A 26082-nucleotide genomic window follows, 5' to 3' on the forward strand; every position below is an offset into this window, starting at 1 on the left:
GTTGTTCTCTACAATCATCGATGATTGTTCCCAATCTTCGTCGTAAGTCAGATCACCTTCAACAGTTACTATTTCGTTTCCTTCCTCTATGATGAAGGAAGAGGCCTTTGCGTGGCGAGTGGGAGCAATGAGATGGCTTCGGCCTTCGAGAACAAGGAAGCAAAACAGGAAGTCAACGAAGATGAGATTGAACTTGTCGTGACGGAGGAAAACGAAGATGGTTAGGGCATTCAGGCGAGTATTGATGGTGTTGAGGATGGCATTGACCATGGGGACGATGAAGTGGAGCTCGTACATGGCTGGAACATTCATAGCTCTACGACAGAGACCACATCTCTCTTGATGCCAAGTGAGTGAGGGCTGAAGCAAGTTGCAAGCACCGACGGGACTACCGGATTAGGTGTAGGAGATGGACAACAGAGTGTATAAAAATGATAACAAGTGTAAAATTGTTTGAATAATTATCAAAAGGCTAATTTAGGGATTTAAAACTCTTTAACAGCGAACTGAGAATCTTTTTTTATTATCAAAAGGCTAATTTAGGGATTTAAAACTCTTTAACAGCGAACTGAGTGTTTTTTTTTTATGATCACCAATGGAACACTAATGAAAGGGGGTCTTTGTCAAAATTAATGGGGCGGTTTTGATTGATCAAAACTCTTTCCATACTTCGGGCAGACACGTGCATACATTATAGTGGGAAGTGGAAACTGGGAAATCCCTGCTGTAGTCAGCCTGCTTTCCTTGATGTAAACAAAGCGGAAAACAAATTTTCCGCTCCAAAAGGGGCAAAAATATTCCAGTATGAATAATCGTCCCTTTTTATGTTGGAAACAAATGCATCAAACTGGAATTGCTAAAACAAAGAATTGATAAATGGACAGAAGCTAATACAGATGTATGCTGTACACTCAACACATTATCATATCAAAATACATTGTTCCTAGGGAAAATTTTCATATTCAAGCCATATTATACAATACATAAAAGCAAGGATCAATTCTTTGGTGAATAAGATCTGCAGTACTGCTAATGGTACAAAATCTTTGGGAATTCTTACCAGGCAGAGAAGTCCTTCAATTCCCCCGTAGAAACACCTAATTTCCTTTTCTTGGCTACAACATTTTCCTGCAAACCAGCATCACCAACAGAAGCAGCAGCTTCCACTTGAGCATTCCTTGCTTTCAGATACTTGCCTACACCACCCACAGTTGTTGATCCCATTGTTCCACTACCTGGATTGCTATACCATGAACCTACTTTATCCTGAAATGCAGCAAAAACAAACAAAAACAACTGAAAAAAGATTATCCTGAATATAGATGCCAATACTCTGATACCAAAGTGTTCTAAAACATACATTTTCATCATCGATGGCATTCTTCTCATCTTTACCCTTCTCTTTCTCTTCTTCATCATCAGATTCTGTGTAAGGATTGACAAATACCGTGACGCTATTTATCTTTATTTCTTCCTGCAGGGGGTAGATGGATTAACAGCACATATGAAAATATACAAAAACAAGATGGAATAAGAGAAGATTGACATTATTTGTGTGTAAGCAACTTGAACTCATTGCGAGTTAAACTCTAACACACTACAAATGCAATGAATAAAAGGCAATGCCACTATCAAATGAATAATCACAAAAAGAAACAGGACAGTAAGGAACAGCAGAAATTACAATAAAAAAAGGTTTCATAAATAATTGCACCAATAGGTGCTGTTATTTAGTATTTATAATATTAGGCTTCTATTTCCATAAAACAGATGAAAAGCTTTTACCATTTTCTGTATTTTTTTTCACATTTTTCTTAATTCCCAATTTCAATAAAACTGATAAACTGGGGAATATTCAGAAAGACACCTTTTAACAAAACTGATAATCATGGGTCTTTTGCAGGATGCAAAGTCCAACCTAGGGCACCAAATAACTTGCTACTGTGGCATGTTTAGAGATCCCTCCCAGGAACCTGGGGCAAAGCTGAGCTGGGTTTGATTGTAGTAGGGTATAGACAGTATGGGCTAGGCCCAAGGCATAAACATTTGGGACCAAGCCCAGCCTGGCAATGATAAATTCAGCACTTTTTATGTTCAAAGCCTGTCACCATTAAGGGTCCATATCATAATGACAGGGTCTTTGAACACAAGAAGTCATTAACTCAAATTTTTTGGTCAGGGCCTTCCAGGTCAGACAGGTTTTGATCACCCCTAGCCTGAAGCTATACTCAACCACAACATAGGCCTGGCTCAGGCCTGGGTGAGTGGGTGGTCTTACACAAGCTGTTTAGTTAGTGTCTGAAAATTTTTATGTGATTTTGTGGTTCATACAATCGAATATGATAGGCATAGCAAAATGGAGGAATTTCAAAATCCGACGAGACAGATGGAACAAACATCTATACTATATATATAAAACAAAGCAGTCCACATCAGCATGCTTCTCCTTTCTCCCTTTCCCTTTCCTGCTTCCTCCTTAACTTTCTCTCTCTCTCTTACCCCTTCCCAGCCCTCCCATTAAGCCAAGTCATCAACCCTCCCACTCCCATTAAGCCAAGTCACCAACCCTGTTACCCTTCAAATTGTGATATAACAGGTAACGCAAAACAACGAGGTACGATGCATAGACATGATGGAAATTTACCCAACTAAATTCCTCCCTTCTTCCAATCTACCAAAAACAAACTCATTCCACCCCTCTCTAATCAATACAGAGAAAAGAAACAGCATTGTTCTACAGAACTCATTCCCTTCTACCAAAAATTGCTCCCTGTTTTCCATTCTTCTACCTCTCCTTCTACCGAGTACCGACTGTGAGAGAGAAGATTATCTAGAGAGGAGACAGTGAGAGAGAGCAGACTACCTTCCCTGTTTTTGGTCGTACTTCAGTGAACACAGAAGCTACATCCTCGGTGAGGGAGAGATCAAAGCTCGTCTACAACTTTTTTTGGGTTTATGTTGATGTGTCTTTTTGTCTGTTTTTGAAGATTTAATTATTTACACCTCACAGTGAGCATTAGATCTAACAGACTGGTATGGTATTCTGGAGAGAAATGAAAGAAAGGGGAGAGAGAGAGAGAGAGAGAGAGAGAGAGAGAGAGAGAGAGAGAGAGAGAGGAATAAGAGATTGTAATGGCAGTGTCTACTCTCCTGTTCATGGCAGAATTCAAATATATTAATTTCAATAATAAGAAATCAATCTTTTTGATATCAAGTTCTTATATTAATTCTTTTTTAATTAGTTTTCCTCAGTTTGTTTACTGTTGCTTAAGCTAACATTCAGATTGACCGGTTAGGGAAATAGTGATTCTTATTTTAACCTAAAATGCCCATTTTTTATTTACAGAAAAAAAATGCCTGCCTTTATCAATTATTGCTACATGGTGTTTATTAAGGGAAAGAAGAACATACATCAATCATGCATCATTCATGGCAGGAAGGATTATGTGGCTCTCTATATGGATCAGCAAGTGATGGTCATCTTGCATTGTATCCGTTCATTTCTTTTTTTTTGTTGAAAATGGAGAGTTTTTATCAGAAAGGGTTGAAAATGGAGATTGGAGCCCACTAAGTTAACTGTAATCCACTTGCTGTACAAGACTACTTTGCACGGGCTATTTCTGATTTGTGGTGTGCAGAGACTGTTGGTGGTATTTCTTTCTCTTGGTTGTATTTGTGATTTTGCAGGGAATATCTTTGCCTTTGACCGGAGTTCCTTTCATTTTCTTACGATGGCTGATCGTCATTTGTTGGGAATGGAGGTGGAAGGCTGGCTTGTGGTATTTCTTTCGGGTTGTGTTTGATTGGATTGGACCGGTCTATTGCACTCAGGCGAGATGGGTGTGTGCACATGGAGTTTAGTCTGGGTTTGGTGTTTCTATTTTCTGATGAGGATTGGACTTCTTCGGGTAGCTTCTTCATGTTTTTCTTTGCATGGGTGCTAGAGGCAGAAACAGGGCACTTTGTTCGCTTTTCATTTCTTGCTTTCATAGTTGCTGCTGTCCTACGTTTTTTCATGGCTTTTATAACTTATGTTTAGGTTTTGTCTTACACAAATGTTTTTTTTTTCTTGGAGAGCTTCTAGCAGCAGAGACGGTGCTGCAACCAAGAGAGGAAGGATGGTGACACAGAAGAGTACGGGGGGAGAAAATTTATCTGCATGTCGGCAATTTCTCACTGTTAAAGGATGGTAGACCGGCCGAAGACTGGGTTGTCATGATGATCTATGGGTGGTCAATTCAAAATGAAGTGAATTGCTGCTCACTGTTACTTTTATTTTTGTGATTCTGTCAATCATGACAGTGTCATAGTTGGGCACGATACTAGTGGCCAACTCTCCTACAACTGTTATATGATTCCTATCACAAGCCCATGCTTGCACTGGCTACCTCCTAATTATAGCTTATAAACAACAGAATTTGATGTACTATTTACTTTAAGAGCAAATATGCAAAACAAATTTATGAGGAGAATTGATTATTATGGTAATAAATAATAAGGTATTTAGCATGCCATACCTCAGGAGCAAAAATGTCAAGGAGAATCAATAATAATACAATTGGTGCAGATAAACAGGAACGGAAGTTTGACTTAGATAATGAACATAGTATGTCTTTTCAGGGAAAAAATAAATAATAACGTGGCATATGTGTGTGCCCATGGATTCACAAGCTTGTTGGTTGGTACATAATATCATATTGTGCGAGGTTGTAAGCATAGTCAGTAAGTGTATATATATATATATATACACACACACACACACACACACATGCATACTCCCTCCCTACAATAAAAACTCCATGCAATGAGAGGAAGTTATGAACACTTCTGTTACTTCAAACATCTCAAACAACACATACAAATGATGTTCAAGCATACTAGTGGATTTTCGGTACCAAGAACGAGGAGTAAGTTGGGCCACCCCACCCTTGACAAGTTATGGCATTTAGGTTTTCAGACACAAGGCTTTCTTTTAAATTCTAATCCACAATTATGAATATACTAGTGACTACCAAACAACAATATATGACTTGTTAAAGCAGAAACCAATTTTCAAGCCACCAACCAGCCAAAAAAAAGCTCCAACACTGTCAAGTAGATCGGGAGAAAAAAAACATTACTGAACAAATTTAGTATTTTTATTTTTATATTAATTCCTGTCTCTTTTTTTTTCAATTTCTATTGCAGTTAATATTTATGTTTTATTTCTATTTTTGTAAATAAAATGTACAACTAAAGTAATTCATAACAAAGGAGAAATTGAAGATGCCACCCATAGAATCAGAGCAAGATAGAGAACATGGAGGGGTGCATCTGGGGTCTTACGTTATAGGAGAATACTGCTTTGACTAAAAGGAAGATTTTATAAAATAGTTATAAGGCTTGCTACGTCGTATGGAGCAGTGTTGAGCAGTTAAGAAAAACAACATGTCCAAAAAATGAGTGTGGCAGAAATCCAAATGCTTAGATGGATGAATGATAAAACTATAAAGAATAGGGATAGAAAAGAAGTCATATGAAGGGGACTAGGAGTAGCACCAATAGCCGATAAAGTGAGAGAAAGTAGATTGAGATGGTTTGGTCACATGCATAGAAGACCATCTACAACATGTGTTTGGAAAAGTGACCTGTCATAAATCAAAGGGGATAGAAGAGATAGGAGCAGACCAAAGAGGACTTGGGTGGAAGTAATAAGAAATGAGTTAAGCACCCATAATTCAATGATGGATATTGATGATTTAAGAGAGTTTTTAGGAATCTGTTTTTAATAATTATATAAAATAGCCCCTCCAATGAAATTTTGAAAAAAAAAAACTTAAAAAATAAAAGTGGAAGGTTCAAAGTATCGCTACACCCCTTTTGGTGTATCAAGGTGTATCGATATTTTGAGCCTTGGACAGGATCAGAAATGAAATCATTTAAAGGAACCTAGGAGTAGCTCCAATAGGTGACAAGATAAGAGAAAGTAGACTAAGATGGTTTGATCACGTGCATAGAAGACCATCAACAGCATCATAAGAATAAGTGACTTGTTGCAAGTTGAAGTGGCCAAAAGGACTAGGGGTAGATCAAAAAGGACATGTGTAGAAATAGTTAAAAATGATTTAAGCGCCAATAATTTAACAATTGGTATGGCATTACCGCATTATACAGAATGGAATGGCAAAGCAGCATTATGTGGCCAGCCCCATAGGCCAAAATTGAATGATAAGGCTTGGATGATGATGTAATTGGGACAAGGCTTCGACAACGATGATGATGACGTACAATAAATTATAAACGAATGTATTTTTGAATATAGTAGTCGATCAAGACTACAATCAGTCTTGAATCCCAACTGATTTCGGATTGAGAAAAATAGAAGGAAGAGGAAGAAGAAAGGAGAAAAAGTAGAAGTGCACAAGGGTTTTGAATGAGGCCCGGGTACCTGAATGAGCAAATGCAGATGTGGTAGAGGCTAATGGTGACTGAGATGACTGGGCCGAATTCCCAACCTCCTTTTCCAACTGTATCAGGGCAGCCCGAACAGCAGCTAAGGTATCTAGGGATGTGCCTTTTGTGTCTGATGAAGAAGCAAAATCAATATTCACAGCCATATGAGCATTACCCCTTTTATTCCTCAGTTTTACTGGGACTAAATGAGGGTGGAGCTTCCAACATGTATCTTTCGTATGCTTGGGTTTCTTGCAATGTTCACATACTAGATCCCGTTTGTCTTCCTTCTTCATGTCTCTTTCTGTATCACCCCCAGACTTAGGTTTAACTGCTGCCAGGGCTGGGGGTAAGGGCTGATGTTGCATCATAACCTTCCTCCTGGTCTCTTCACTATGCACCAGGGAGTATGCTTGAGAAAGGGTCACACTGTCTCTTGTCAGTATCTGCTGTCTCACAATGTCATAATCTGAATTCAGGCCAGCCAGAAATTCAAACACCCTATTGGTCTCGACTTGCTTTCTATGGGTCTGTGCATCTTTTGGACTTTCCCACTCAAGAGTCTCCAGATGGTCAATTTCTTGCCACAGTGATTTCAATGTAGAGAAATACACAGAGACTGGTTTCTCTCCTTGTTTAAGGTTATTCACTTCACACTTTAGTTCATAGGCCCTAGCAACATTAAGGGGTTGGGAGTAGGTCTCTTTCATGACATCCCATATTTCCTTGGCTGTCTTTGCCCATAAGTAATTTCGACTTATATGTGGCTGCATCGAGTTGCACAGCCATGTCATAACCAAGTAGTTATCCTGAACCTACTTGATATACATTGGGTCCTCCTTGGAAGGCTCTTTCACATCTCCCAATAGATAGCTAAGTTTTCCCCTTCCCCCGATAGCCATCATGGCTGATTGGACCCATTCCAAGTAATTGGGTCCATCAAATCTCACAATTGTAATTTGAAACGCAGCCTTAGACATACTACCAGAACTGTTGTTCCCAAACACACCTTCTCCCTGATTTTTGAACTCCATTCTTGGTCAAGAATCAGTAGTTAAGAACTATTAGGGTTTCCACACTAGAAAACAGCACTGAAGCAATCGATCACAATCAGAAAACTGTATGAAATCAGTTCAGATCTGATCTGAAACCAAACGGCAATCAGAATATATGCAGTCTGATAACAGTTCTCACTCTCAAAACAAGCTCGAAAGCCAAAACCAGGTCTGAAACTCACTTAGAAAGCACTCTGTAGAGCTGAAGCAGAATTAGGGTTTCAATCATAGGGTTAGGAAGACCCTTGTGAGAACATAAACAGTGCTCAACCACACTTTCCAAGAGAATTCACAGTCAAGTCTAGCCGTAGGGTTAATGACAAACCCTAAAAAAAACTGATCACCTCTGAGAGAAAATAGGAGGGTTCGGCCGCTCCTCCTAGATAGGTCCAACCTATCTTGACTGACAGCAATCTCAAGGGAAAAATAAAGACTTACCCAGAGAATTCTGATCACTACCTTCAATCGTGGCCTGAACCCTAACCTCCTCTGATTCTTCCTGATTACCAAAACATTGTAAGCCGCGACAAGTCTTCGAACAGCTGCTAAACTTTTCTGGTAACCTCCAAGAATCAGCCAACGAACGGTCCTTTGTAAGCTTCCAGCCCTAGATAGTTCTCATGTGGTCGGCTGGACTAGACTCACATGAGAAACCCTAGATAGGCTCTGATACTAAGTAGTCGATCAAGATTACAATCAGTCTTGAATCCCAACTGATTTCGGATTGAGAAAAATAGAAGGAAGAGGAAGAAGAAAGGAGAAGAAGCAGAAGTGCACAAGGGTTTTGAAAGGAGGGACAGATTGAATGAGTCTGCGGCTGCCACTCTCTTAATATTTATAGGTTATGTTCACTAAATGTAGGAAAGAACAGAACTGCCCTTAATACTTACATGGCAAATAAAACAAATAAAAGACTGAAATAAATAACAAGCTGTCTAAGATAACTACCAACTAACACTGACATGACTAACAAAGGTTACACATGCTGTCATACGAACACAGTGGGGACCACAGCCGTGGGGCCCACAGCTGTGGGACCCACATCAGTGTTCTCTACAAATATCAACTCTAAAATTCCCAATTTTGAATGCTAACAAAACTATCTATAAGAAACAAAACCATGTATATGACAACATTGCCTTCCATATGCCAAACTTGAAAATATCTGAATATGCAGAAAGAAACAATGTTAGGGATCAGCACCCTTGAAGACCAATATATCGTAAGGCCAACTTCATGCTAGTTGTTTTTTTAAAGGTTTGATATCATTGAATTGACCAAGACAAACTGCACTGAATAATTTGTTTAGCCATCCTAGAAAGAGGCAAAAAATCATAGCTTACCAAAGGCCGGTCATTGTCATCTACAGGAACCTTTTCCATTGCTGTAAGAGTAGTCAAGCCACCCACAACTACACCAAAAACCGTGTGTTTGAAGTTCAGATGATTTGCGGACTTGTAAAGAATGAAGAACTGAGAACCATTTGTGTGGGGACCACTGTTTGCCATACTGACAATACCCCTTCCTGAGTGAATCAGTTTTGAATTCAGCTCATCTTTGAAAGGTTTTCCCCAAATAGACTCACCACCTCTTCCAGTGCCAGTGGGATCACCCCCCTGGATCATAAAATTCCTGCAAAATAGTGGATGTGATGCTTTAATAGATTTGATAAATAAGTTTCAGTATTTGCAGTTTGTCAACATACCGAATACTCCGATGGAAAGCAACTCCATTATAGTATCCACGTTCACAAAGTGTGATGAAGTTTTCACATGTCCTAGGAGTTATATCACAGTGCAGTTCGATATTCAAATCACCATGTGTAGTATGCAGTTGAATGTAACCTTTCTTCTTTGGATTTTTCTCAACTTTAACATATTCAAATTCATTTTTGGTAACAGGATCATAAGAAGTTGAAGTGAAGGAGCGAGATGCAGCACCAGTAGTGAAACGACTTTTTACCTGGAAAAAAAATACCCAGTACCTTCATGTAAGAACAATAAGATACCAAGCACTGCACTGTTTTTTATATTGGGCTAGATATTTTCATGAGTTTAACAATCTATACAAACTTTAATTTCTCCTGCAACAGTAGCCACTTTACAAGAAATTGACAATTTGACATAAATAATTGCATAAAATTTTTCCACAATCTCAAGATACATCTCAAATGATCTCGATGTTTGCATTAATAGAAGAAACAAGAATATATGAACTTCCAATAAATATATAATTGTATTATTTGATATGCTCAATTTTCATTAAGTGGTGCGACAAATTCCAGGAGCGGGCAACCGTTTCCCAAAGATTACATTTCCTCTATTTGTGCTCATTGGTTGAGGGATACTGGGATAGAGAATCCACAAACAGCCAAAGAGGTGGACAAATTCCACCAAGTGGATGAGATTTGGAATCTTTATGGGAGACCTATCATATTAAAATCCACCAAGTGGATGAGATTTGAAATCCTTGGAGGAGGTAGTCATCCATGAACCTTGGTTGGAGAAGGGATAATATGAGCTGAACTGTATGCAGCATCATGTTGAGTTTTTCAGACACTGCAAGAAAAGGGATCTCTCTTAGAGCTGAACTACTTTACTCTCTTACAAGGTCTAATACTAGCCTACTACTCTGGTTGGAGTAGACTATTCATTGAAGGTGACTGCCCTTCTGCCCAGTGGTAATAAGGTGATGCATTTGGGTGAGGAGAGTATATGCACTCTTCAACAGATCATTTAGGTGAATTCTGCAGTCAGTGAATACTCTAGCTAAAGTGTGGGAAGACAGGACTTTGAAGGGAGGCGGGGGATAGTTCAGGTCCAGGGGGACAGTGAAGCTAAGGGTTTTTCTACATATATAGTGTTTACCAGCTTTAGCTGTTTTCTTTGTTACAGTTATTGTAAGATTATTATTAAACTTCCCTAATAGCAGGAGTGTATCCCTAGACAAAGTAGGATGGAAGAACAGGATTTTTGTAGCCAACCTGAGACTTTTTTTTAATAACAGGGATCATCATTTTAACATCACTCTCTTAGATGAAGCTCAGGATTCTGCAGTACTTAATCTCCATTCCACAATTTGATCATCCAAATACAATTATACAACATGAAAGAATTTAAGCATTTTACAATTCACTAATCACTAGCCAAAAGAAGACGGGAGAATAATAAAGCTAAGAAAACAGATGTACTAATTATAGGTTGATATCTAAAGGGGAAAAAAGATCAATACATTCTTTTTCAAAATCCAATAAAGATTAAAGCTATCAATTAAAAAATATCTTGAGTTGAAAAACTAACCAGTTTTGCATTTACAGGGGTCCGTTCACCTGCCATGTGCATGGCTATCCGTGCAGCAGTCTTGTCACTTGATGCAGCTTTGGCTGCTGCAGCACTTCTTCCATGTACTGAAGCAGATGCAGCATCTACTATACTGTAAGACTGAGTAGGTTTAACCTCTCCATTCATTTTTGACTTGGAATCTTCTTTTATGCGGGACCTTGAAGCTAAAATTGCAGCAAGCGCAGCAGCTCTTTCACTTTGTGCTTTGCTACCACCTCCACCATGCAAAGCAGTTTGCCTCCCCTTCTCAGTCCCAAGCTCCTGAAGCATCTGCTTAATATCCCCAAAGACATTTATGTTGTAGGTTGGATCAGAATTCATTCTCCTTATTTCTGCTCAAACAAGCATCTATGAAGTCAATAGATGGTGTATAAATAAATAAAAGATAAAACTATGCTTAAGAGAGTTTCTAATTGCATAAATCACCTTCATCATCAACTTTCAAACTGTTTTTGACATGATCAAAATCTGAGAGAACCTTGCTATCAAGTGCATTTGGATTCTGCAGAGAAAGCCAATGCAAGAACCGGTTGTAATTGTCCTGACAATGAAGATTAAATTAACAAAAAAACTGAAAATGGAAATTTTCAACTTTAGACATATACCTGAATTGTAATCAGGTCTTCCTTAGTGAATGGTTCATCTGTAAGGAGCTCCTTCCAGTTTTTTGTTTTCAAGTTCAATTCTTTAATGGCCTTGGCAAGAAAACCAAACAATGCTAAACTGTATGGAAGCCATTATGTACAGAAAAGTTGAAATAAAAGCATACTAGCAATGGTCATCAGAAAATGCCCATACCTCATAACAGAAGACATTCCCTGTAGTCTTCACAGCAACTATGTGAGTGAATTCAGTAAATACTTTGTTCAAAACTGGGCAATGGTATTCTCCTGCAGTAAGAAAGAGGAGAGGTCCAGCGGTTATTATACCAAGAGAAGTAATTTAGAAGCCTAATTGGTCTCCAAAGACAAGAAAAAAAAAATACTTGGAACCAAAATATAAAGACGAAGCAAGTAATGCCACATGATTATATAGAAATAGATGACTGAACTAAAGAGTAATAAATTGGTTTAGTACAGTTTGATAAGAAAATTAAAATTCATATCTTCATTAGGCAATATTCACTAGCATAGGTTTCCTCTTGAAATCTACAAGCTTAAATCATAAAATTGTTGTTCATATATTAAGAAGGAGGTCCCATGGTGTATGTTGTTTGTTGATGATACAGTATTAATTAATGAAATTAGAGTAAGATTAAATCAAAAACCATATCTATAAATAGGTGATCTAGAAACAAGAAATTTTATGACAAGTAGGACTAAAACAGAATATGAAATGTAAATAATAGGAGTTTGAATCAGGGAACAACTAGGAATAAGAACCAAGAGACACCTCATTGTGGCCTTCATTACCTTGTGTGACAAAAGAATACCACTAAAACTAAAAGGAAAATTTTATAGAACAGATAAAGCCAAAAATGTTTTATGAAGCAAAATATTGGGCAGTCAAGAAATGACATGTTAAAAACAAATGTAGCAGAGGTATCAATGTCGAGACAGATCCAACTGAGGGGTGGTTCAGTTGGTTTGTTAGCTTGTTCGCTCCAGCATATATTCAGATTTGATTCCCACAACCACTGACTTTTTTTTTTTTGGGTGGGGGGGCTATCAGTGTGGTGTGTATTACCAAATACCAAAAAATAATATTGAGACGGATCAGTGTTTTAAAAGCGCAAGGCGCAAAAAAGGCGCAGGGGTCAATTTGCGCCTGATTTTTGAAGCAAGGCGCAAGAATGCTAAAAAATAAAAAAAAATGTCAGAAAATTCAAAAATAATGCCCAAAAAAAATTAAACATAATATTACTAAAAAAATATAAAGTTAAACTTTAAAATAATGTTTTAAAAAACCTATTATCTAAAATTAAAATACATAAACATAAGATGCAAAGCATATTCAAATGAGAATTTAAAAATAAAATCAAACATATAAAACATTTTCAAGCATGTAAAACCTCTAATCTCTTTTTTCACTCAATTGCAATACTTTACATAGCTAATGTAATGTAAAACATACTACATTCCTGATTCTATGAGCCGCCTTTGTGCCACGCCCCTCGAGGCAAGTCCAAACAAGTCCACATTAGGTCTTAAATTCCTAGTTTTCACACAAAAAAATAATGATTTTATGGTATGTTCAAAAAAAGCAAAAAAACGCCAAATTTTCAAAAGGCGCACGCCTCACCTGTGCGTATCAAGCACACCTTTTAAATCGCTGAGACGGATGAGTGGGAAACTAAAAAATAGGAACAGAAGTAATTCATGGGAAATTGGGAATCTAAGAGTAGCCTTGATAGGTGATAACTGAGATAAAATAGACTAAGGTGATTTGACAATGCACATAGAAGACCATCCTTAGCAACAGTATGAAAAAGTCATCTATTACAAGTTGAAGGGTGGGTGATGTGGGTCTAGAAGGCTATGGGCAGGCCAAAAAGGGCATTGATCGAAGTAGTGAGAGAAGATTTTAGAGCTCAAAGTTAACAATGGATTTTTTTTTATTTTTATCAAAGATAAAGTAAAATTTATTAAAGACAAAAGAAGAGTAAAAGAAAGGTGACCAGTTATCACCCAAGAGAAAAAATATAAAATGAGAAAACAGTAAAACAACCCTTCACCACCCCACTCCCAACACCAACCAAGAGACTCCACTACCCAAAGAATAGACCATAACAAAGGCACCACTCTCCAGGTCAACTATAAGGACTACAACCTTCCCCACAAAAAGACTAAAACCTAACCCAAAACCCCATCTCCAGCAGCAATAGAGCACCAACTCTCACTTGAATCTCCTTAGGATCAACTTTGTTGCTCAAATCCTATAGACATATGAGTCGTTACCTCTTTATTTTTATTAATTGTCATCTTAGTTTTCTTCATCTTCTTGATGGGTCCCATCCCAAATAACCATCCTCTTAATCTTGCAAAAACTTTAGACACCAGAACAATTCCGTTTAAATTCCGCTTTTTGAAACATTTCACTGCAGTAACATTCTTTTCAAGGGTATTCTGGCTCTTAGAACCCTCAACTATCCCTTTGAGATCCAGAATTGCATTCTTCTCAAATGTCTGAGCTGCAACCGATTCCCCATCCCCTTTCTTCCTTGCAAATTTATCTCCTCAGAAAAATAACCCCAAAATTTTACACACTTCCACCTCCTTGTTAACTGCCATTTCCAGATCAACAGAACTTTCAACTTTGTGTTTCATCCAGCATCACACTGTCTTCTTGAAACTCACTTTCTTCAATATAGGTTCACTCTCATCATTTTCATAGAGAGGTTTTTCTATAATTTCTTTAACAATGGATATAGCATGAACAGAGCAGAATGGTGAAACAGGATTCATGTAGCTGAACCCATATAGTTAAGACAAGGCGTTGTTGAGTTGAAGTGCAAAGTATTAATTTTAAAGCAATTAAAAACATTTGAATTTTTTTAACTGGCGCATAACTTACATGCATACAACAGAAAGTGAAAAGCTAAACAAGAAGACATAACGCAAGTAGATCTCCCCTGACAAGCAGGCAGTACCATTGAGGTACAAATCATGGATATCTACCAGTATCAAGAAAGTGAAATAAAGGAAATAAGTTGAGGAGAGGAACATCATGCATATACAATGCTGCCTTGTTATTATGTTTGGTGGTGCAGTGGCAGTGCATTATAATTTCAAAAAGAAAATGCAAATATTAACCAACCTTTTTCCCATTTCTGCAGAAAGTTACAAATTCTCTCCAGATAGAAACCCAGTTCTAAGATTTTCTTTTACCCAATAAATATGTTCCCTTTTCTCCATCCATTTAGCTAAAACCAACTTCAATATGCTTATGCATCAGTTGTATGGATTTGAGGGGTAAACTTCTTTTTATTTACAACCCAAAATCCAAATTTAAAAACCTGTCTCTTTATTTTAACAACAAAAAGGTTTTATTCCCAAGTGATTTTTATTTAAGGAATACCAAAACGTGTTTGTAAAGAAATTTATCCCAAAAACTGTACTGTAAAGAAGCCAAGTGAAGTTTGCACTCACGCAATGTCTGTTAGATGCGATCTTACTTCCCCAATTAAGTCGAACTGCCAGCAAAAAGAAAGAAGAGAATAATAATAGACATTCAAGAGGCCATACCTTCGGAGTTCTTGTGGAAAGTAAGAGGTATAAGATCCTCCTCCTTAAGGGGAGCTCCTGTAACTGGATTCTTTCCATACTTTTTTATGTAAGGGATTATATTCCTGCATTCAAACTTAAACCAAGCTCAAAAAAATATAACGAGAAAAAAAAAAGCACTTTCTGATAATAATTAATAAATATAAGTGGAATTAAAAGGGTAAATCATCACTCTCTAGCTTAGCCTGATACCATGAATCGATAATACTCACATTATGTCGAAAACACTGCCGTCAATTGTACACACTGCATCCTCGAACGGAGTAAATGTGAGACTATATCGAACGATTCCCGCAGAGAGAGAAAACGATATGAAATCAGAAAAGTATGAAAGGATAAAAAAGATGAAATTGAACGAGAATAAAATACCAAAAAGAAAATTAGGGATCCTGATACAGAGAGGGAACGCACGCGCAACAGTAGAAGGGAAGACGCTTGAAGGGTGTACCGCCTTCCTTAGATTTGGCGCCACCCCATTCTGTCGCCCACTCCGTTTTCGTAATGAACATGCGATCTTTGCTGTGTTGTTTCTTTCCCATTGCTCTGTTGGCAGTCTAAGATAAAAGAAATCTGGATTTTGCTCAAGTTGCCCTCTCCGTCTGATTTGTCAATTCTTTTTTCTGCAGATCAACAATAGCTCGAGTATGTCTGTGCCTGCGCCACTGGCGGGGAGGGAAGGTAGAGAAAAGAGGATGTGGATGATCGAAGAAGTAGAGCGAGGGAATTGCAGGATTGCTGAAAAGGTGAAAAGCGCCAGCAGGGCTGCAAATGGTATTTGCTCGAATCCGAATTAGAATTACTTAAGAACCCGTTTGGAGGGGTTCAGCTTTGATTAAGCTGCATTGACTGGACCGCGTTAAAAAAGCTATTGAAATAAGCTTCAACGGAAAGCTGATTAGCTCAATGCGAATTCTAATTTCCTGGGCTTTTGATTAATTAATTCAGCATCTACAGTGTGGGTTCACCTTGCTAAGCCAGGAGGCAGAAGCCGCTGCATCAAAGCCCTCCAAAACGGCGGGTGATCTGAATTCTATTCCATTTATATATGGATCCCTATCCGATCCGATATGATTTTCTGATTTAAATGTATTTTCGCTGCAATATAATCCAAGTTATTTTGTTATTTTCAATTCGCAATTAAAATCTTCCGATAAATCAGATTACGGTAAAGCACTTAAACCTGTCCTGATATTTCACCTAAATACTGACCTCACTTCTCAAATTTGACTCAGAACTCCTCTCGAAGAAAAAATCCAGGATATTGACAGTCAAAACTTGGACTGCTTATTCATATCAACGCTGCATTGCTGTCCACGAAGGAACGGGATCTGTTCCTCACAATTGGGCGCTTCACATGCATACCCGTCTTGTAAAAAATAATTTATAAGTAGGGAAGATGTTTCTAATGCATAGTAGGATGCACGTGTGAGGCGCCCTATGTGAGGAGTGGGTCCAGTCTCGTCCACGAAACTCTGATACATCTTGTGGGTGTGAACTCTGATAACATCTTGTGGCTGTCTCAACCTTAGGACATTCATCATCACTTGGTCAAAATGACCAAACTAACAAATAATAGCACTTTAATTCTCTTATATCATATAAATATGGATAAATTTATTAAACTATTCTTATGGTTTAGTTAATTAATTAAGCGTATTTTTATTGTTTGAAAATTAACTAATGCTATCTTTACTGTTTCTGACAATTGATTAGTATTTCGGCTATCATTAGTTCACATTAACATAAAGACAAAAAATACTATTTTACGATTTATTCTTCTTCAAATTTTTAAAATAAAACAAAGAAAAGAGGAAAGAAATGCTGGTTCATCCAACCCTGTTGGAGCTAGTGAAAGTAGAAAGAATGGCCTAACAGTCTTACAAGCAGATCTGAAAATAATCTTTTGACTGTTATAGGAGAACTTAACGGAAAAATCTCAAATCCAGCCAAGGGGCTCCATGCTCCTTCTTCCACTTCTTATTTTCCTTTTTATTTCTCCCCTGTTATGAAAATAATCTTCCTCATCGTCTTTACACTTAGTGACAAGAGTCTTTTCACCCTCACTGTTGGTTTTTGTTATGATTTCCATTGCCGTACCTCAGCTTCTCCATTTATCTGATCTTGTGAGTCTACCTAATGGATCAAAGATCAAGACTCAGGTTCCAGGAAAGGAGATTGTAGTTTGCTCCTTTAACAGCTTTAAGGTCAACAGTGCAGGGATTTACAGCAATAGTTCGGTAGTGATCGTCGGTATATCGCATCCAATACCAACGAAAAATGGTTTCTTTACTATCGCTTTTTCCATATGAACTTGGAATCCGACCAATTCTACCATCTATGGAGGAGAAATCACACTAGTTCTTAGACATTGGTTCACAGAATCCGACAAAATTTGCTGAGACAGCCACAATTGTTATGCTGTTTAATCTTACACCACCTGTTTTGCCGTCTACAACCTTTTTTGAAATTTTAATCAGAATGTTGAAACTGATTTCTATAGCCCCTGTTGAAATTTTAATCAGAATATTACACCACCTGTTTAACGTTACACCACGAATTGTAAAATTTTAATCAGAATGTTGAACTGCGGTAAGTTCTCCAAGAACGCTGATTTCTATAGCTCCGTGAGAATCAGGACATGGGAGGAGTAATATTGGGTTTTAAAGGAATTTTAAATATCATGTGATTTAAAATGTATACAGGTTTTGGCGAATAACAATGGATGCTAACAGGAAAGTATTAGTCAATTGTCAAAAACAATACGGGTAGTGTCAGTAAATTATTAAATAGTAAAGATACATTTAATTAATTAACTAAACCGTAAGGGTAGTTTAAGAAATTTACCCTATAAATATTATGGTAATTTGCTAAAACCTCCCCTAAAGCTTTTAATTATTGTTAAAACCTTCACAGAAGTTTGGTAATTGTAATCACCTCCAAAAAACTTCTTATAGTTACAAGTAGATTCACTCTCTTAGAATCCTCTAACAATATGCATTTAAAATGTCTAAAATACCCATGCAATTACTTTTGACCAAAATGTTTATTTTTAAAATATTTCTCTTTCATATGGCTACCCTAAACCCTTCCAATCTCTTTTCCAAAATTAATCTATTTTCCAAATTCACCCTCCACATCAATTGCTCAAAGGTAAATTTACAACTTTAAACTCACATTTTTTATTGATTCTAAAATTTACATTGTTTTTCTCTAAAACCCAGCCTTGATTGTAATTGCATAGGTATTTTGGACTTATTTTTACCCCTTGTTAGAGGTTTCTAACATAGGGGATCAAATGCAATTATGCATTTGTTTGGCATCAATGTCGTTGTTCCAAATAATGATGACACATCAGTGCCATATCGGAAAAAAATAAGTAAATGAGCACTTAGAAAATTTTTTTGGGCACCTGTTACTTAAAATACCCCCACCCTACTGCCTACCCTTGAAAAAAGAATAATACCCATTTTTGACAATTATCAAAATATTTATCAAATGTTCATTTAACGTACTTACTTTGTTTGTATCTACTAGGTACGTGTTTGTATGGATGTTTATAATCCCTTGTTACCTCTTGTTCCCTATATGTTACTTAATAATGAAACAATCTCATTAGTTGTAAAATACGAACGACTGCCAAGGTTTGGTCACGTGTGTGGTCAGATGGGACACACTATTGCATCTTGCTCCATTCGGTCTGACATGGAGGAGAACATATCATCAATTCCACAAATCGGGAGTTTATTTCGAAGATGAAGCAAATGTTAATTCCCAAATATCAGGAGTATCTAGAATACTTAATTATTGCATTTTTAAGTTCAGGGACCTAAACGATACCAAGCCTAAAGTACAGAATACTAATATCGAGGGTGTTTTTCGTAAATGAATCACCATCGCTGATGGCAAGAAGCCAAGAAGAGTTTGCACGACCGAAGAAAAAGCACTATCGCGCGCACGCATAGAGGCGAACCGACGAAGGGGATCCTCGCTTTACCAATTTCGTGATGGGAGGTAGAGATTCAGACTCGAGCAGCAGCAGCAGTGGAGAAGAAGACGGGGACGCGGATTGGAGAGCAGCGATCAATTCCATTGCAACCACGGATTTCACTATCACCATCACTAAGGGTTCCACAACTAAGGCCAGCGAGTCAGTGAAGCACATTAATTATTCGACTTCTAACACTGAAGAAGATGGGAATAACGACCACATTAACCAGAAGCCTCAAAATCTGAAGCTCTACCAAATAAAGGTCTCTCTCTCTCTCTCTCTCTCTCTCTCTCCCCCCCCCCCCCCTCCTGTTGGAATAACTCTTGTGGCGTGGAACCCTATCTCTATTCCATTTTTACTAAATCATGTCCCTGTTTTATTGTCTGATATTGTGAAGTTTGTTGATTGTTGCAAAAGAATTGTTTATTTTCTTGGTTACCATTAAACTTACGAAGTTGTTATATTCATAATAAGCGAAGGTATAGATTGTCATATAATTTCCGTGCTTTTTTAACATGTTCGAGTTGGTAAGATTGTAGGACTCGTTTGATTCGATTTCAGCTTTTACGAACTACTACATTCTCCTATTTATTTATTTCGCTTCATCGATATTATTCCTAATTTGTAGACACCAAGAAGACAAATCATGTAAGAAAGGTTTCCTGTAAATTCCCCATCCACCGCGATGTATATGAAAGAAACATAATGACACATTGTAATGATGAACTGGCCTTCACAAGGCATTTTGGAGATTTTAAACCAGCACTAATATTTTCCCCTCCCCATGGAGCGACAAGAATGTATATGAATAATTTGAATATGTTTGAATGCAGATATTCGTGATTTTAAACATACTGGTGAAAGAAATTTATATCGCTTTGTTTTGTTGGGTGGAAACAAAGTTGCAAGAAGAAATGGTTTAAATGGAAATAAAGTTTCAAGAAAGCCGCTTGAAAGAGATATCAAGTCCTTGTTGTTCAGTGGACGTATATGATTGGGGATTTGGGGCTCTTATTTGCAATCACCATTGGCAGAAAATACCAGTGAATGCCAATGATTGACCACCTCCCCTGCTATCAAACTGTTATGTGCCTTAGGAGAACTCACCCTTAAAAGCTAGTTGTTAGAGGGAGGGAACCCAAACACATATATACCCCACAACAGCATCCCATATTACCGATGTGGGATACCTCACATTATCATCTCATACTACCAACATGGGACAAATGAATCGTAAACTCTCCCTTATGGATGCTTCTTTTTTGCTGCTAATCTGTAAGCAATGGCGAAAGAGGACTTCAATAGTCGTGGTTTACACCACGTGTCCTTCCAGAATAATGTGTTCACCATTCCCAATACAAAGCTTTGAACTTGGAGAAATAATCTAGAGTATTCAGAGCCCCTTCCCAAATACTTTGTGCCATAAGAGACTGCAGGATTACCTGTTATCCAGTCAAAGATATCATTTCCATATTTGCTCCTTCTGCCTGGAAAGGTGACCTTTTCTTCTTCAAAAACATCAAAATTTGTTTGGTTGGTTGTAGGAAACTGCAAATAAGGATATGAAAATGGGGACAGAAACTGTCCATATTTCTCTTTGAAGTTGAAATTAAGAGTTTGATAAAGGAAAGATGCTTAGAAATCTAATGAAGATCTTTCAAGTTGGCTATTCTAAGTTGGTATTGGTAATGAAAACGGGCATTTAGTGTGTGCAAGGAATATTCTATTCAATGATGATTGGGCAAACTGAGTACAACGGGAACATTGATCCTTCTTTGATCTATGAAAAAATTTGATTTTAAGTACTCAAAGATGCTCATCATGTATAATGGCCAATGAAGAACTTCAGTGCCCATCAATATTCAATAGAAAGACCACAAAATCAACTGTGTTTTATATATATTTTTTTTGTTTTTTGTTTTCTTTTTGGTGCTAAAGGATTGTTGCCCAATGTTGGTCCTGACCTTATGCTGTCATCTCTTATTTATAATATGCACAAATACATTTATGTCGTAAACATCTTTGCAAATTAATCTATGACATGAATCAATGGGGGTTTGATAGATGCTATCTAGGAATTCCCTGATACATATTGGGTTGTTTAAAGAACCCTATGTCTGGATCCGTTTGGACTTTTATAGTTTTGTTTTTGATATTCTTCTTGGCAGGTAAAGGAATCCTATTAATGCTTTGTAATTTTGTGTAACGTGATTGAATTATAATCCCTGCTCTTGCTAGGATTAACCAAATAGTAGTCTAGTCTGTTTTTACATGAAATGGGCAGTTGAATGGAGGTCAATTATGTAAAGGTGAAATGTCCTGATTCAAGTATCCTCTTTTTTGTTTACCAATCAAAAGTCTTGTAGTCCTGCTTCATCAAGTCAATTCCAGTACATTCCTTGAAGGCATGGGTATTGTGGGGAGAGTCAGTCTATTTCCAGATCACAAACTATTCATTTTGATTCTGAATGATTTATTGCTTGTTGTGTTATATGGTAATCCTAAGCCCTAATGGACATTGCAACAGGCACAGAAGCTTTTAGAAGGCCTCTTAGAAAAGAGCTTGGAGATGGTGAGAGGTCCTATTCCTGTATTGGATGATGATAACCTGGTTGATGAAGGTGGAATCCGACTGTTCAGACAATCACCCCTTGGGATAGTATTTGATCATGTTGGTATGGGTATTTGATCAAATTCAGATATTTCATTTCATCATAGCATCATGCAAGAATTGGGTGGAATTTCTTACTATGACTTTAAACGTTGTTCACCTACTCAATCTGGACATTTCATTTGGTGGGACGTAGTTCAAAAATCATGACCACCTGGTAGTCCTGACTATATGCTATATGAACTTCCAAAACCTCCAACAACTTTTACTTTAGCAACCCAATTGTGACCTTTGACTAAACGAATAAAAACCTCCTGTTAGATTGGTTGGGGTTATCTGTTATCACCCGATGGATCAAGGTTGATTAGTTGGTGATCCATGGTATGGTCTGCGGCACTAAGTACTACCTTGTTGGGTCCATGCACCATCATTCATTTCTTCAACCTTCATTAATAAATTATAAACAAGTGCAACTGTGTGCTATGTGCTGTTGCCAGATGAATTTCAACAACCAAGAAAGAAGCCAAGGATTCTTCCTGGAGAATTGTTTGATGAGAAATCAAAGAAGGTTTCATTCCTATCTTCTTAAATCTTTTCTGCAACTCTACTTCCCCTCCACTAATTTGATTTGATTCTGCCAAACCTAACTCCATTGATCTGTGGTTTCCAGTTCAGGCGCCAAATTCAGTCTGTTGCTGTTGATGGTATAGATATAATGGCTGCAGCAAGAGAGGCATCTCAGAAAGCATTATCTAGATTTGAAGCTAAAGTTGATGCAACCAAAGAAGCAGCCAAACGAGAGGAAGAAAGAGTTGCTGAACTAAAAAGAATTAGGGGGGAGAAATGGCTGCCTTCTGTTGCTAGAGAAATGAGGGTAAATTTCTAGGTTTGTTCGTAAAATCAGGACTGTGTAGCAATTTAGTTCCATGCTTGATTGCAAAGTTGGGCACTGGTCTATTGTTGGGAGCTTGTTGGTTGCAGCTGGTTCTTGGCCTTGCTAGTTAGTAAAACCTACACAGACCATCTAATCCATGCTCAACCTCTTGGATTAATCATGCATGCCCCCCAATAATTGCACTCACATTGATCATCAATGAATCCATGCATCAGACACATAATTTCAATTGGCATGTTCGGAAATGTAAACTCAGTTTGATTTTTTATATTTGCCTTTCAATCGTCCAGTACCATTTTTTAGCAGAAAAATAAAAGAAAAGGTAATGGTCATTGGGGAATTTGGATTAGCTGAATGCTTTAGCTGCTCAGCAGGCTGTGGAACCAATGATGAGGTTCCACGCCAGGGGTAGGGTGGGGTTGGGGTTGAGTATTAATCTGAAGCAGTTTATTCTTTATAGTAACTATATTTCACTATCTGCCTCTTGCTAAGGAGATTCTTTCAATAATTGCAGCAGGTTGCAGGCGATGGCATTGTCAATCTTAACAAAAAATGCCCTAATCACACAAAAGCTACAATTGTCCAGAACATCTGTGCTTGACATTAACTACTTTAAAGTTTCAACCCAGTGCACGGAATTCCCTGATGGATAGGATTAGCATGGTCACTTCATAAGGATTGAGTGGATGACGTACAGACCAAAAAGCTAGGTGGAGCGGAATTGTCTTAATATATGCTACGGGGAAACTGGACAATGGACATTATATGAAAGGTAAGCTGTGTCTCTTTATTATTATCATTATTATTATTTGTTGATGGCTAGGCAACTAGGCAAGCTCTGAATCTAAGGTACCACCTATCATGTTTGAGAGCCAAAGCTATGGATTTGCTGCTTTTGCTGGTGTAGTATTGATTGTAGACTTTGTAGTATATATTTGCTACATCATGTATTACCCAGAGTGGGGTTGGGCGCACCCTTGATTGTTACCTGACAGGGTGTTTTGATTACGACTTAGGTGTAAATCATTTCTAGCCGGGCCTGCCCACGATGCATGTATATATTATGTGTGTATATTCATCCAAATGAATTCAGGAATAGCTTTAATAGCTGATAAAATGTGAAAATAATAGTTGGTCATGTACATAGAAGACCATTGGAACTCCCTTAAAAAGTGATCTATTGAAAGTTGAAGGGGTCAGAAGGACATGATGTCAAGGAGTAAGAAATGATTCAAGTGCTCATAATTTAACATGAATATGCCATTCAAATAGAATGGAATGGTCAATGGTGAAAAAGGATTTATTAGATAATTTAAACTTTATACGTATATTGAATGCCACATGAAAGCCCGGTACAACCCATAATCACCTGCTAAAGTCATTGCCTTGTGTTTTTGTAGATAAATTAATCATATAATAAATAGACGGGTAGAGTAATCAATGAAACGTGCTATTCAGGAATGAGGAGCTCACAACTTGCTTAATGACTTATTCACTAAAGAACAAAGTAATAGTCATTTTGTTAATGTAGCTCTTGTTTTTTTTTTTTTTTTCAGAAAGCAAAATGGTACATATTGATGAACATATGCATCTTTGTCAAAATTAACTGTTGGTTGTTCATATATGATATATCCATTGCCTTGGAAACACCAAATGGCTTAATGATAAGCTTGTCAAGTGGCTCACCCCTAGCAACAATTATTCTTTTGTTTTTTGTAATCGATTTTGGTGTTATAAATTATACATTACATGAGGATTAAGAACAGGGTGCAAATGAAATCCACTGACCTTACCACATAGAGCTTGCATTTTATGAACTTTATCCTGCCTCCATATTCTAAGGGATGCTGGTCACCAAAGCTATTGGTTAGTTGGTCCTTGGTACAACAGCTAGTCATCGGTTACCAACTGATTGTGGGCTTGTGTAGCACTGTAGCCCCACCCAAAAAAAAGCTAGTTAGCGGTTGGCTATTTTTTTTCCCTGCCAAGCTATTGTTTTGTGCTTCTGACAACTGAAATTCAAATCCGCTCTGTGGGGTGGTGTTATGGCCTCCCCAAAAAGAAGAAAATAAAACCCACCCACCAATTTGTATATAGAACCCCATGAAAAGAAGGAATTTTTAAAAAATCTACTCCGACTCTCCGAGGCGTTCCAAAGGACGCATCTAATGAAAAAATAGGACCCACGATATCATGTTCGCAACTCTACCATCAATCAATCATTATTAGCAAAGGTAGCACGGAGCAAAAGGACATAAAATTCATTTACTGAATGAGGGAGGAAGAAGCATCGAGGAAACAACCCACAAAATTCCTCTGGTTGCAAAGCTAATCCACATCATGGCCCCCCCACCCCCCATTATATTTATATGTTCTTCGCTTCTCATTCGCCTCCATTTGGAACGAGAAGCTGAGTGGCTGAGAAACCGCATTTCTCTCTTTTCTTCTTGATATTAAGGTATGGAGGAGTCTACTTTTCAGGGAGAGGTCTGAAACATTATCTGATTATCCTTCTCTTGTTCGGTTCTTTTCATTTGTTTGGCTCGTTTTCTCATCAAGAGACAAGAGACAGAGGTGGAGGTGGTTCTCCGAAGATGGGGATTCTTCTGGAAATTTTTGATGGATTAGCAATGTTTGTTTCTACGCTTTGGGCTCTGCAGGAGAGGCGATTCAATGCCATTTTCGATTCTGTAAGTTCTGCTGCGAGGTCTGCTGTCATGACTATTGTGTTGTGTTCTATTCGTCGGAGGAGAAGATGGAGTGATTTTCTCATATAATTTCTTTGTTCAATTTCAGCAGTACTTGTGTATTTGTTTTTGGTGGTTTGAGACGATGAGAGATATGAGATCGACTTGTTGTAATGCAAAGTTGTCTTGCTAAGAGGTTTAAGAATTCCCTTTTAAGACTATATGCGTATGTGTTACTACTAGCTCCTTGTTCATCAGTTGAAGTTTGTTATTTCTGTGAGAAAATTATAATCTAGTAGAAAACTTTAGATCTGGTTTTCTTTATTCAGATAATGGCATTACCACTATGACAACTATGAGCTGATGACCATGAAGATGATGTAGTAACGTTGCATGGCCTCCCTGTGTAACCAACCAGTGTTAAAAATACCATGGAGAACAGTGGATCTGTTTGGTTTGTAGTTGGAATCGGAATCAGATATTATCCAGAATAGGAATTGGAATAGTTCATTCCCATAGTCTGTTTGGTTCAAATGGGAATGGAAATGAGAATTAAAATCAATAGGAATGAGATTTCATTTTCAAAAAAAAGGTCATTCCTTCAAGTGGGGGAATGCCATTCTAGCAAAAATGAGAATGGAATTCCAATTCTATCCAATCAAACAGTGCCTCAACACTGAATCCTCTGTGCATATAGAACCAACAATCCTCCTATCACGTCAGCTTGACATGTGGGATTCTCGCGTATGGGCATGATGTGTTTCATGATTGACCCAATAATTACAACGTAGCTTTTGGATTTTGGGCTGGCCGAGGCCGAACTCCCAAGTCCCAAATATCACAAACTTGG

The 26082-nt window shown here is 37.7% G+C and overlaps 2 protein-coding genes across 28 annotated transcripts; one reads left to right on the top strand and one right to left on the bottom strand.

Annotated features, from left to right (window-relative positions):
• Nucleotides 1-853: 853 nt before the first annotated feature.
• On the bottom strand, nucleotides 854-16067 carry PUB49 (plant U-box 49). Of its 5 annotated transcripts, none has more exons than XM_088947234.1 (11): nucleotides 15463-16067; nucleotides 15264-15326; nucleotides 15013-15116; nucleotides 11627-11718; nucleotides 11434-11523; nucleotides 11255-11330; nucleotides 10787-11160; nucleotides 9193-9449; nucleotides 8831-9119; nucleotides 1361-1474; nucleotides 854-1266 (listed from the first exon to the last, which is right to left on the bottom strand). In XM_088947234.1, exons 1-11 carry the CDS (start codon nucleotides 15588-15590, stop codon nucleotides 1057-1059), a joined length of 1797 nt encoding a protein of 598 aa, XP_088803360.1. In that variant the 5' UTR covers nucleotides 15591-16067; the 3' UTR covers nucleotides 854-1056. The 5 variants fall into 5 exon arrangements, with proteins under 5 accessions (XP_088803360.1, XP_088803359.1, XP_088803361.1 ...); XM_088947233.1 differs by having other exon boundaries at nucleotides 854-1296; XM_088947235.1 differs by having other exon boundaries at nucleotides 854-1296; nucleotides 11434-11551; nucleotides 15463-15828.
• Nucleotides 16068-18583: 2516 nt separating this feature from the next.
• LOC148850110 (uncharacterized) lies at nucleotides 18584-25453 on the top strand. 23 transcript variants are annotated; one of them, XR_016099263.1, is made up of 7 exons: nucleotides 18815-19301; nucleotides 21567-21714; nucleotides 22148-22218; nucleotides 22321-22536; nucleotides 23060-23317; nucleotides 25105-25235; nucleotides 25342-25453. XR_016099263.1 is itself a non-coding variant. In XM_088944752.1 (5 exons), exons 1-4 carry the CDS (start codon nucleotides 19056-19058, stop codon nucleotides 22534-22536), a joined length of 681 nt encoding a protein of 226 aa, XP_088800878.1. In that variant the 5' UTR covers nucleotides 18584-19055; the 3' UTR covers nucleotides 23063-23717. The 23 variants fall into 23 exon arrangements, 8 of the variants coding, with proteins under 8 accessions (XP_088800878.1, XP_088800870.1, XP_088800872.1 ...); XR_016099255.1 differs by having other exon boundaries at nucleotides 22321-22524; XR_016099257.1 differs by having other exon boundaries at nucleotides 22321-22524; nucleotides 23063-23317.
• Nucleotides 25454-26082: the final 629 nt, after the last annotated feature.

The sequence above is a fragment of the Nelumbo lutea genome, chromosome 5, assembly GCF_056320005.1.
Source record: "Nelumbo lutea isolate HS-2025 chromosome 5, American lotus-T2T, whole genome shotgun sequence".
NCBI classification, from domain to species: Eukaryota; Viridiplantae; Streptophyta; class Magnoliopsida; order Proteales; family Nelumbonaceae; genus Nelumbo; species Nelumbo lutea.